General features: G+C 44.0%; 1 protein-coding gene across 1 annotated transcript; it reads left to right on the forward strand.

Moving 5' to 3' along the window:
- Positions 1-9,212: 9,212 nt before the first annotated feature.
- On the forward strand, positions 9,213-12,520 carry LOC147439853 (G-type lectin S-receptor-like serine/threonine-protein kinase SD2-5). Its single transcript, XM_086485585.1, has one exon. The coding sequence runs from the start codon at positions 9,615-9,617 to the stop codon at positions 12,294-12,296; it is 2,682 nt and encodes an 893-aa protein (XP_086341711.1). The 5' UTR covers positions 9,213-9,614; the 3' UTR covers positions 12,297-12,520.
- The last annotated feature ends 280 nt before the right edge of the window (positions 12,521-12,800 follow it).

Genomic DNA, 12,800 nt, shown 5'->3' on the forward strand with positions numbered 1-12,800 from the left:
TCCTTGTTTTTCTTATTATTTTCCTCATATGCCTTGCGACGCATATTTTGTTGCTTAATAGTGCAATCTTCACATACAAAACATTTTGTATCCCTCAAATGGATCCAACTATTATCAAGGATAATCTTTTGCTTGGTCTCATCCGGCGTGGTGCATACAATTGACCGTTCTCCCCGAGCGAGGAACTCCTTGCTTACCCACTCTATGTGGTCCATACACCATAACTCCGGACATGCCAAAGTGGGTTTTGAATAAATCTTCAATAACAATGGCAAGAGAAGGAGGTGTCTCTAACTTCTGGTCTGGAATTCCATGAATAACAATGTTCTTGGAAAGTCGCTTCTGTTCCTTCAACTCCTCCACATCCACATTCTCAACATTCTTTGTTTGAACCATAGCTTGCATGAGTGAGTAATAGGAACCACATTGTTACCACATACATCAGCCCAAGACTTGTTTGTACATACATTTTTTCATGTCGCATACATCCCGACTCATGGTGTCAAATTTCTCCTCTTTCAATACATGGTCATGCTCTACTTTGCTCATGCACTCCTTCAAAGCATTCAAGTCCACAAGAGAGCATTTACATTCCTTGACTTCCTCTTCAAGTTGTATCAAACGTGTTGTTTGCATCTTAAGTGTCATGTGAGTTAGGTCTTCGAGCGAGCTCAACGGAGCGAGCTTTGGAGCAAGTTTTTTTTTTTTTTGAAGGACCTCTTTCCCTTCCTCCTGTTGCCGCCCATGTGCTTCCTCCTCTTCCCTTGCTCCTCCTCCTCAGCTTCCTTCTCCACCTCCTCTCTCCATCTACTCCTCTAGCCGCCCTCCCTCCTCCAGCAATCGCCCTTCTTTGTCAAGATTCTCCTCTTCTTTCTCTCTCTTTCCCTATCACTATATAACCTCTCTCTCTCTCTCTCTCTCTCTCTCTCTCTCTCTCTCTCTCTCTCTCTCTCTCTCTCTCTCTCTCTCCCATTTTCCTCTCTTAGTCCCCCTCTCTCTCTCTAACCCGTCCCCCCTCTCTCTCTAACCCGTTCCCCCCCCCCTCTCCCTCTCCGCTGCGCCTCTCTCCGGCCCCTTCTTCCCCCTTCTCTTTCTCTCCCCATCCTCTCTCTCTCTCTCTCTCTCTCTCTCTCTCTCTCTCTCTCTCTCTCTCTCTCTCTCTCTCTCTCTCTATCGATCTCACTCCCTCCTCTCCCCCCTCTCTCTTCTCTCTCTCTCTCTCTCTCTCTCTCTCTCTCTCTCTCTATCGATCTCACTCCCTCCTCTCCCCCCTCTCTCTTCTCTCTCTCTCTCTCTCTCCAACTCTCCTCATTGGATAGATCTTTAAGGTCTCTTGGGATACTTTCCTACGATGTTAAAATTCTCTTCTTCTATTCTTCTCTCTCTCTCTCTCTCTGTGTGTGTGTGTGTGTGTGTGTGTGTGTGTGTGTGTGTGTGTGTGTGTGTGTGTGTGTGTGTGTGTGTGTGTGTGTGTGTATCTCTCCCCTATCTCTCTTTGGAATTGGAGCTGATCTCTTAAGACAACTATTTCCAGTGTTGAAAGATTTCAACTACTAGTATGGGAAGATTTCAGACAGCAGACTGAACAGGAATCAGAGACTAAACTGGAATGTGGATACTGAAATAAGAATCAGACTTAGGTACTGGAATAAGGTTCAGATTTAGAAGACTGGACGAGAAATAAGTATAATTGAAATATATGCCATGATTAGGATTATAGATCAAGATTACAGCGAATATGATTATAGAGAGAAAGTACAGTCGACAATACTGCCAATGATGCTCAAGTACAATTATAGCCAAAGTGCTAACCCAAGTAATAACAATTTCCAACCCGATTACAATGTAATGGGCCCTATTTATACACTTCGGGTTTACTGTAGTAATTACTAAGTAATTCGCTGCCCATCTTCTAAGAAGACGTTCCCACATAGTGACTTCCAGCCGTCTACATCCTTCCCTTCTTTCTTGAATTTTGGCAAGATTCCAAAATTTCTGAAAAAAAATAATTCCCTTGTCTGAATTTGATGTGAGACTGAAAAATCCATCGTTTGGTTCTGGTGTTGGGATGCCAGCTTGACCACTGATAGACTGGCCATTCAAAGATTACGAGTAGGAGTTCAAGAAGGACCGGGGATTGCGAGAGACAGCAGAAAAGTCCAAGGTGGAGCTGTCATCTCTCCCTGCCTGCTGAGAAGAAAAATCACCACTGAATTCTGAGATGGAACTACCGAGTATCCTTCCATTGGACCGTCTTCCGTTTGCCTTTGCCTTTTGACTGGGACGGTGCCTGAGAAGTCCCAGTACCAGCATTCTCCTTCTGAATCAGTCGGTAAATGGCCTCCTGCTCAAGTTGATCCCGCCGGGCGGTGGTCATCTCTTCTTCATAAGGTGTGAGAGAATGATAGGTTTTGGTGTCAGGATCATAGAGTGTACGCCTGCCCTTACTCAGTCTGGTTCTGGCCATCTTATGACAATGCGAAGCAGTATGGATCCATCCTTCTGGAAGAGGCTAATTAGTTTTGACTCGAGCTTCGAAAAAACCTCAGCCATCTCCCTGTACTGTGGTGCTAGACCCGACTTTGCTGCAATGTCTTTTTCTGGTAATTTGGAAGATTCTACCGTAAGTTGTAGCAACTGATTAGTAATCCTGGTCAGTCCTCTGACTTGAATCTTCCACTAGACCATACATAGCTGGATCCTTTGCATCTCCTCTTTTAGTGCCTGAGTGTCATTGATTTGGAGAGCATCATTGAGCAACGTCTGCCAAGTCTTCCATTCCACAGTTGACCGCTCATACCAATCCTGAAGCTCATCAGTAATTTTGAAGTATGTGAGACTATCAACTGGTTCTTGATGTTGAGGATACAGCGCTGGAAAGAATCTTGGCAGCTCGGTTTCTCTTACTGGAACAACATATAAGAGAACTGGAGAATCAAGCACAAATTCTAAGAAATTGAGAACAGCGTGGTTCTCCTGCTACATCATCTTTCTAGTGATTCTCACTAGCTGGAACAGTGTTCGGAGAGTAGTTGCCTGTGCTCCTACTGACATTCGCATTTGAGGTCCTCTGTTAGTGGCTGTCTGGTCCTCAAGAATGGCTTTGACTCTCTGATCCAAAACACCTATGGCAGTTTGCATTTGCACCAAAACTTCCTTGAGTTGTACCCTAACATCCTTCATACAGTGGTAAGTTGGTTTGTTACCCAGCAGAAGTTCCAGTTCCAGAGCTAGGCAGCGACAATCTACAGTAGACTGCCTTTGCCAGTGCGGGTTTGCCACTCTCTCATCCACATTGAGTATCCATTCAGGAACTCGTTCCAGCAGCTGGATTGTACTGGGATGCACAGGTAGTCGACAAGCTTCTTTATCATGGAAAGCTGCTGATTTACAATGTTCTACCATTTCCCTGGCTCCCACATATAGCCTTTGAAATATTTCCAAGTTAGTCCAGAGATCATCATCCTCCAGATACTGTCTGGTGATGGAGGCCTATTGATGTCTCAGTTGCCTATTCAGGATAATGAGCTGCAGTGAATGCTGATGATCAGCAACTGGTCCCTCATCCTGTAATTTCATTTTCCCTTTAGCATCTTTGCTGAGATGGGACTCATCAGTTGGCTAATTCCCAGTGGGACTGGGCTGCTGCTCTTCGGTCTACTGGTCACCCGACTGGTGCTCTTTGTCCTGTCCTTCCTGCTGGCCCTCATTTTGATATGGCTGGTCTGGTTGTTGACTGGCCTCCTTCATATTGCCCTGTCTCGCCAGTACCAGGTCCTGGAGGTGGAGATGGTGGTGGGGCATCATCATCATCCTTTGTATGCCCAGCTTCTTGATCATCCTCCTCCTGATCAGCTTCATCTTCTTCGTCTTCTTCTTCCTCATCCGGGGAAGTCTGCTGCTCAATAGAATCCATTATAGCTTTGTTCATCAAAGCATTATTGAACTCACCCACCTTGTCCTGCAAATTGCTCTGCATACTTTCCATCAAGGACTTCAAATTCTCCAAATTTAAAATACCATTGCCTGATGGGTTTAAAATTTCAGACAAGCTATTGTAGATGTATCTTTCAGTTAGAGAAGCCTTCAGAGCTGTATGGTGAAATAGCAGTTTTTTGAATTCTGTCCGCTTCATCCTGAGCATTGTTTCAGCTCGCTCGACAGCTCTCAGTGCTTCATTCCTTTGACTCTTGATGATCATGATTTCAAATTCAGCCTTAGCTATCTTTTTGTTTAACAACTCATTAGTCCTTTCTAATTGAGCTTTCAGTACCCTGTGTTGTATGTTCTACACTTCCTGGGCTTTCTGGAGCGTTTCAATCTGATGCTGTGCTTCTGCCAAGTCAGCTTTGAGCTTTTTGACTTCTTCTTCTGATCCAGCAGCCTCCATCAATTGTCCCATACAACTGACAACGGTATTCCAAGAAGACTGTATAAGGAATGATCTGTCTTTGACTGTGGTTGCATCAGAATCAATAGGCTCATATATTGCCACTGGAGCCACATAGGGTAGAGTTGCATAATCAGCTTTGCTGAGTAGAAGATGCCCTTTCAATGGCTGAGTCTACATTTGCTACATCTTAGCCTGTTTTACCAGTTGCAGAGGGTTTCCAGTATTTGTAGGAACTCCACCAGGCAAAGTCGAGAACGTTGGACCTTTCCCTTTGTCCAGTTGACTCTTGCCTTTGTCCCCTGACTGGTCTGCTATCTGCTCCACAGTGACTGGCTTGCCATGATCTTTCCCAGACCCAATAGCAACTGTATTCTTTACAACTGACTGGTCAGGCACAGTCTTTTGAGCAGATTGTTGCTCAGTCTGACTCACTACAGCTTTCTCAGTGGTTACTGCCTTGACCTAGCTTTCTATTTGCTTCAAAAATTCACTGCTTTTTGTCAGTGTAATTTTTGGCTTCTTTGAACTGCCAGCTTCTTCTACAGTTTCTTTCCTTTTCAGGTCGACCGAAATGGTTTGACTGTCTGTTTCCTCGTTGTCTGAGGACTGTTCAATGTTCTTTGGTTCAGAAATTGGCTTCTCACTCCAAGCCTTCTTTACCTGCTCATCAGCATCTGCTCTGCAGTAGCCCAATACAGGAATTGCCAAACATACCAGGCTTTGAAAACAGTTTGAGATTTTAGCTGGGCAGTCTGCTGGAGTACAGTATGCGAGAGAATTTGACAAAGGTTGATATGGACTTGTGGATCCAGTATCTTGGCCAACAGCATAGCAAACAATTTTTCTGACACATATGTGGGTTGTTCTTAAGACTTACTACTTCAGCTACAAACCTGTAAGCAGTGGAGGCTTCCAGTCCGGCTACTGGAACTCCTTGAGCACTTGCCTTGCACTTCCGTCTAGTCATTTCATCCTCTACGCAGTCGCCACAGAAGGTTTAGGCTCATTGGGCATCCGGAATGCAAATGCTATGGCTTCTGCTATTATTGACACCTTCCTTCCATTTACCATGGCACTGCCATTTTCAACGTCGAAGGAATCAAGAACTTGCTTGATGGTGTCTGCATCAAAAGCAATCCTTGTGGCTTGCAATACAACTCGAAGATCCCAGAGTTTTAGCAGAGCCATTGCTTGATCAGTAAATACATAACGCTGGATTTTACTGTATGGAAGAACGGGAAGGCTTGCCTTTGCCTCAGCAACTATAGCCTGGGTTTCCTCAAGAGACTCCTACATCTTCTCTGAGCGTTTCTTTCTACCCATACATTGTGAAACAGGCGAAGGAGAAGATGACTTACTTGTCGTGTCGAAGCCATTTCCTGGTGTCGCTGGCAAGACTATCTGACAGTCAACTATCTCGTCAGAGGTTGAAGTTTGCGGCTGCAGCGAAGAAACCTCGGTGCTCGGCGATGGCGAATGGTTGACAGGAGGAAAACGTCGCGCAGGGGATTTATGAGGAAAAATGCTAACTCTCTTGAGTGTTATACGCGTTCGCGCCATAAAAGCTCCACCACTCGCAGCTCCTAGACTTTTGTGCATCGTTGCTGTCGTGGCAGACATGCGTCGGACAAGACTGCGACCCATCCTTGAAATGATTAGCACTGGCGTGCCATTTGACCGTTGGGCGCTTAAAAATTGGAAAGTGTATCCATACTGGTACTGAACTGATTTCCAGTCTGGCTCGACCATACTGGTATTGATTCTAAGGTCAGCCTGATCTGGTCCTTCTGGTACTGGTTCTGAACATGGAACTGGTTGTACATGAAAAAGTCCAAAAATGTCTGATTCCGGTATCTCTTGATCAGCAACCTCCAGTTCCTTAGTACCTTGTTCCGGCTCAGTTTCTCTGGTCTCTGAATAATAAAGCTTGATCTTTGCTCCATTATATACTCCTGGCAACATCAACCCCGATAAATCTTTGAGTCCGACTGTGCCATTAGAGAAGACCCAGTCTACCTCAAAAGGTTCTGCCCAGTCAATTTTCAAGTTCGGCTTCTTTGGACCCAGTCTAGACTGATATAGAAGCACCAAGTCTCCTTTCTAGAATTCTCGAACTTTAATTCGGCGATCATGCCAGTGCTTCCTTCGTTGTTGAACAATTTCTTGTTCCAATATAGCCCTTTGCCTGAGTTCATCTAATTGCATCAGTTCATCCAGCCTCTTCTTAAGATTATGGTTGAAGTCTAATCCATACTTCACAGCCATTCTCAGACCTTGTCCCCCTACTTTTTTAAGGGTATAGAGTGTGTCCACCACCCTCCCCTTGGTCTTTAATCTCTCCATGCAAGCGATCGCCCATGGATACATATCCATGATCCCATCTTCGCACGCTTGTGTGAGTTATAGCTAAGGTAGTCTCATATATTCTCATTGATTTTGTTTAGGTGCATTTCATAATTGGAATTTGGCATTCCATCAATGTTTTAAATGCTCCATTAGCCTTCAGATTCTTGCGTGTCGTCTTCAACCATTGATCCTACAACATCCGACTTTGGTTCATTAAAGACCCTGTGGACTTTAATGCTCCAACTATCAATACTTCCAACTCACCAATCACTTCAAATCAATAAAAGCATGTTAAGTTGTCAACTCATGTATACACATCACCTTTTCCATCAAGGCCATGGGCCACCATGGATTGCCAAAAACTTTTTCTCTAACCAAGGAGATAAACAAGGTGAAGAGTCGAAGACCAAGTAGGCTCTCTGGGAGTCTTTTAAGTTTTAACTTCCAATTCTACCCTATATAATTTTTAGAACTCTAAATCTAAGCAAAGGGATAAGGAATAAAATGTTCCTTGTGAAGTTTGGAATAGGTAAAAAGTTACAAAGGCCATGCTTTAAAAATTCAATTTTCTATTTGAAGAAGAGGAAAGGAAAGTGTGTTTATGTATATGTATGCATTTTAATAAGGAAACAAGGTGGAGACCACGTAGGTATGTTAAAACATGTTAGCTTGGTCGAAGGGAGCTAGCCCACTTGGTTGAGCATTCGAACTCCGTGACCTGGGTCATGGGTTGCGGTTGGGTGATATCCGAAGATGCAATTTTATATCTACCGGGCGGGAATGCCGGACCGCTACCAAAAAGAAAATGCTAACCTTTCAAAAAGTGTTCCTCAACTTACAATTCTACCTTTAAAATTTTGAAAACTTTACATCTAAGCAAACAAAAAGAAATAAAATGCTCCTTTCAAATTTTGAAAAATATAACTTCATAAAAAAAACATGCTTTTAAAAATGATTTTCTTAGTTTGAGAAGGTGTTAAGAAAAGTGTGCTTATTTATGAGTATGTCTTTTTGATAAGACAAAACAAAAGAATAATTACAAAGTGAATCTAGCCTTGGGAAGTAGCTTTTAAAATTAAGACATTACCCTCCCAAACAAAGACATGATTTCTTTTCACGTTCAATATCGACTATATCCTTCACACTTTGGAGGCCCTTGCCATGTGGCATAAGGAGAGGGATTGGAGTGGAGAGGGTGGAGGCAAAGGCAAAGAAAGAAAGAGGAGGAGGCTTGACATGGAGGGATTGGGTGCCAAGAAAAGGGTCTCTCTCTCTCTCTCTCTCTCTCTCTCCAAGGAGAACTCTCTTCCTCACCTGTCCATAGAGCCGGCCACACATTCGTACTTCTAAGCTCTTCGTGAGGGACATATATCCATCAATAGGAGATGAACTACCTTTCATTCTTCTCCCCTATGGCTTGTTTTAACAAGCCCCAAAGAAAGAGAACTCACAAAAGTGAATGGAGACTTGAGAGATAGCTCTTAAAGTCAAGACCTCACCCTTCTAAAATGAAATGATTTCTTTTAAACCCCACTTTGAGGGACACATGTCCAACACTAGAGGTGAACAAGTTTCATACTTCTCCCCTAGGGTTTGTTTTAGAGTTGAATCACACCTTGTGTGAAAGGGGGAGTGGGGTGATGCAATTTACCAAGCATAGTATATGTGCTTCCTCCTCCTCATTTGTAGAAGCCCCTGTTGCAATTCTACTAGCACTATGAGAAAGGGATGGGATAAGTCTTTTTTTTGTAGGCTCTTGCTTTTCTTTATTTTTCGAACTAGTTCGCCCAATGAAAATGCGTCGATATTATACATCAATTTGCACTTGTGATACTCTGTCCATGGGTGCAACTTGAATGCCTCTCTTCCCCCCACTATCCCTACTTGCACTGTGCGATTCAGCTCTTAACAAGCCAAAGAGATACACTTTCAAACTCTCCCAATTTTCAAGTCAAAATCTTAAGGATTTGTTAGATTTGTTAGTACTTACTGCACTAAAAACTTGTAAAATTTCACCAATTTTGATCTAGGCAAGCTTAGAGGGTTCTGCTTTAGGCTCTCTAAAAGCGCCTATGGAGGACCCTTCAAAGGCGATGCATGCGTCCCATAGAACTCCTCGAGAGGGATGATGATCGATGGAACGACTATATTTTTTCTTTTGGGGGGAGGTGCCTCAACCACCCCCCACCAGAAGCTAAGCACCTTTTAGAGCTTCTTTTAGATAGATTGTAGGCAATCACCTATGCACCATATTTGCATACCATCGACTACTGCCAACACTCCGCAAAAGGGCCCTCTAGAGATAGCGGTCGTATGGGGGAGCCCCCTTATAATCGACCTGGGCTTTTGCAACAACCCTGGCTATGTGCAAAAAGGATCCAGCCCTTCAACTCGTTTTCTAAAAGTGTTCATTCCTTTTACTCCTTTGGAAAAAGACAAGGTTCAAAATTTCAAACCTTTCCCTCTCTCAATATCAAGGTCCAAGTCCTCCCCGGACCCCCGCTCGGCCTCGTCAGCTGCAGCCTGCAGGTATGTCGACAATAACTGCATTGCACCATTGCTCTATCTGTCTTGAACAAACAGGGCTTTCCCACTTTCTTTCTCTGCTTTCCGCCCATTTCCATATCCATGTCTATGACTCTAATCGAGGCAGTGCATGCTCCGTCTTCATTGATCTGTTGAAATTGTTTGTTTCTTTTTTCTCATCTCCATGCCTATTCAATCGCTCTTGGCATGCTCTGTTTAGCCTTTCCTTCTTTCTTTGTTTGCTTGTTTTTCCCATTTCCATATCCATTCAAGGCAGAGCAGTTTAAATAACCTGCTCCCTGCATATAAGCTGGTTGGAATTGCTTGAAAAGAGCAGTTACAGGCCATCATGCGCTTATCCTCATGCTCTGTTACCTTCAGCTTGCTTCTTCTTTGCCACTTCCTTGCAAAAGGCCAGGCCGTATGGCAACTCAACAGCTCCTACACTCTCACTCAATCCAACCTCACCCAGAATTTTGTGGCATGGCAACTTGAGAACTACCCAGGCGCCCTTGCATTCCTCATCTTGCCAGGACCCGTTTCTGATGTCTCCACATATCTATGTCTCCTCTCATCTCCAACTCGCTCACCGATGGCACCTTCCATGCGAGAAATGTCCTTCACCCTCTCCATATACATGTACTTATCCACTGTCATTAATAGAGGTGCCATTGTTTGGACTGCAAATGGGCTTCATCCTGTTTCTGGGAGCTTGATTTCACTCCGCCTCCGTTCTGATGGCAACCTTGTGCTTCTTGGGGATGATCCCTATACACCCATCTGGTCATCTAACACTGCTCACAAAGGAGTCACCACAATGGAGGTCATTCAGTATCCTGTGGTCAGCTTGGTCTTGCGTAATTCCAGTGGGAGCATCATATGGCAAAGTGCAGATCACGCTACAGACACCCTCACCAGCAATCAATTTCTACTTCCAGGAGGCAGCCTGACTAGTTGGGCATCTCCAACTGATCCTTCCCCTGGCTCCTACTCTCTTGTCGTGGAGCCGAGCGGTCTTGCCCTTTATATGGTTGGTCAGAATCCTAAACCTTACTGGATATGGAGCTATTATGGGTTTAATGATTCTTTCTCTGTCAAGCACACATGTGAGCCAAGCCTACTTGCTGCATTTTTGGACCCTGAGGGTGCTCTTTTGATGAATACTGAATTTCCTGGGTCTCCTATTGCTGCTGATGACTCATATTGGCCCCAGTTCTGCTCTTTTCAACCTGACTATCGCACATCTGGCACCCTCCCTTTTAAGCAATATGGAACTGGTGAAAGTGCTACCCTCCGCAATTCGACTTTCTTGCGCCTTGAGCATGATGGAAACCTGCGTGCTTACTCTTTGGGACCAGTGTGGTCTCCTCAGTTAGACATCTTTGATTCAGATGCATGTCGCCTTCCAAAGTACTGCGGATCCTATGGGGTTTGCACTTCGGGGTCACAATGCGCGTGCCCAGCTAATAGCTCATTATTTGTTTTTGTCGATTCTTCTAATTTCTCTCTTGGTTGTAGCCTCAGAAGTGAGCTTGGCTGCAATGAGTCATCACAAAGAGATCAAACCATGCTGCAACTTAGTGGGGTGGACTATGTGGCCAATAATTACACACCACCTTTGAATATCTCCACTGAGAAAGCATGTATTGGCCGATGTGCACAAAATTGCTCGTGTCTGATCGCATTTTGGCACCGAGGCATGAATGCTTGCCACCATGCAGGTGAAGCCCACAGCCTTCAAGGCTCTCTTGATCAAAGTGCTTTCTTCACCTATGTAAAGGTGAACTTGATTCCTCAAGCTGAAGCAAAGCCATCCACAACAAGTACAATTCTTGCAAGCGTTGTCGCAGGGGTTTTTGTGTTGGTCGTCTTTGCGCTTCTCGTTTTGTGTTGTTGGTATAGAAAGGCTACACAAGAAGAGGATGACAAGGAGGATGATAGTTTGCTTGATGCTACTGAAGGGCTTCCGGCCAGATTCACCTACAAGGATCTGCATCAGATAACCAATGGTTTTGAGAGGCAGCTAGGTAAAGGGGGTTCTGGGGCAGTATATGTTGGGCAGCTTCTTGATGGTACACAAGTGGCTGTTAAGAAGCTTGATAACATCAACCAGGGCAATAAAGAATTCAAGGCAGAGGTGGCAATCATGGGAAGAATTTCTCATAACAATCTTCTTCATTTGCGTGGATTTTGTGCGCAAAAGGGGCACCGTCTACTCGTTTATGAGTACATGGAGAATGGATCCCTTGATCAATGGTTATTTTCCGATGAACTCAAAAGGTTGCAGTTAACTTGGGATGTGAGGTGCAAAATAGCCTTGGGGATCGCTCGAGGCCTTGCCTATTTGCACCATGAAACCAGAGAAAGAATTATTCATTTAGACATCAAACCACAAAATATTCTCCTTGATGATTGTTTTGAAGCAAAAGTGGCAGATTTTGGTATGTCAAGGCTTGTAAGTAAGAGCGAGACGTATGTGATGACGACAATGAGAGGCACACCAGGATACTTGGCTCCAGACTGGCTTAAGGAGGGTGCCATTGATGAGAAATGTGATGTCTTCAGCTATGGAATGTTGCTAATGGAGATAGTTAGTGGAAGAAAAAACCTGGATTACAAAGTGAAGGCCATGGAGCAGGTGTATTATCCAGAATGGGCCTTTTGGCAAGCTCAAAAGGAAGACATAACACTCTTAACTGATGTTGCTTTGGGGCACGAGGACGACGTAGTGCAATTGCAACGGATGATCAACACTGCTTTTCTTTGTGTACTGGAGGATCCAGCAATGCGGCCATCAATGGCAAATGTGGTGCACATGTTGCAAGGTCTAATACCAGTTGAAGAGATCCATCTGTCTAGCTTACACCAAGGTCTTTTGTTTGTATTGAGAAACCCTTCGTCTTTCGCAAAGGTGCAAATGGATGCAACACTTCAAGGACTAATGAGGTTCATCTTGGATGTGGATCATCTCCCAGAGAAAGGCACAAGCTCGGGGGGTTATGTTTCTTCATTCAACTTGTCTGCAAGGTGATATGGTCTCTTCAAGGGACGACAGAATATGTAAAAATTGTGTGTATGTGTGTACAAAAGATCATTGATTCATGCCCTACCATCTTTTAATGCTTTGCATTTGGAGATTTGGGGCTACTATAGGTTACTTGCAAATTCTTGTGATACTCTAGGAAATGAGCCTTAGCTCCATGTATGATAAGTCCTTGGTCAAATTTGGAAAAGATAACTTGTTATTGCTGTTTTTGGCCCATGGAACCTTTTTTAGTAGTTTAGAGGTCATAAGATGTGAAGCATCACAAGCAATGTTCGGGAAAAATGTGTCTCAGCTTAATATCGTGCCATTTCCAATTTCAAAAATGTTGGTTGAGGGCAAGGGGAAAAGGAAAAATTATGCCCCAAAAAAGAGAAAAATAGTGTAAAAACCCAAAAAATACCCCTAATTTTCTAAATTTTCCTCTTGGCAAACTCAAGGAGAGGAAATTTGTATGTTTGGAAACATGCTTTTTCCCAAACACTGATCACA

Source organism: Adiantum capillus-veneris, chromosome 16, assembly GCF_014529385.1.
Source record: "Adiantum capillus-veneris isolate H3 chromosome 16, ASM1452938v2, whole genome shotgun sequence".
Taxonomy (NCBI): domain Eukaryota; kingdom Viridiplantae; phylum Streptophyta; class Polypodiopsida; order Polypodiales; family Pteridaceae; genus Adiantum; species Adiantum capillus-veneris.

What these genes read in the sequence shown, in the direction of transcription:
- LOC147439853 (XM_086485585.1), top strand. Translation starts at nt 9,615, where the DNA reads ATGCGCTTATCCTCATGCTCTGTTACCTTCAGCTTGCTTCTTCTTTGC.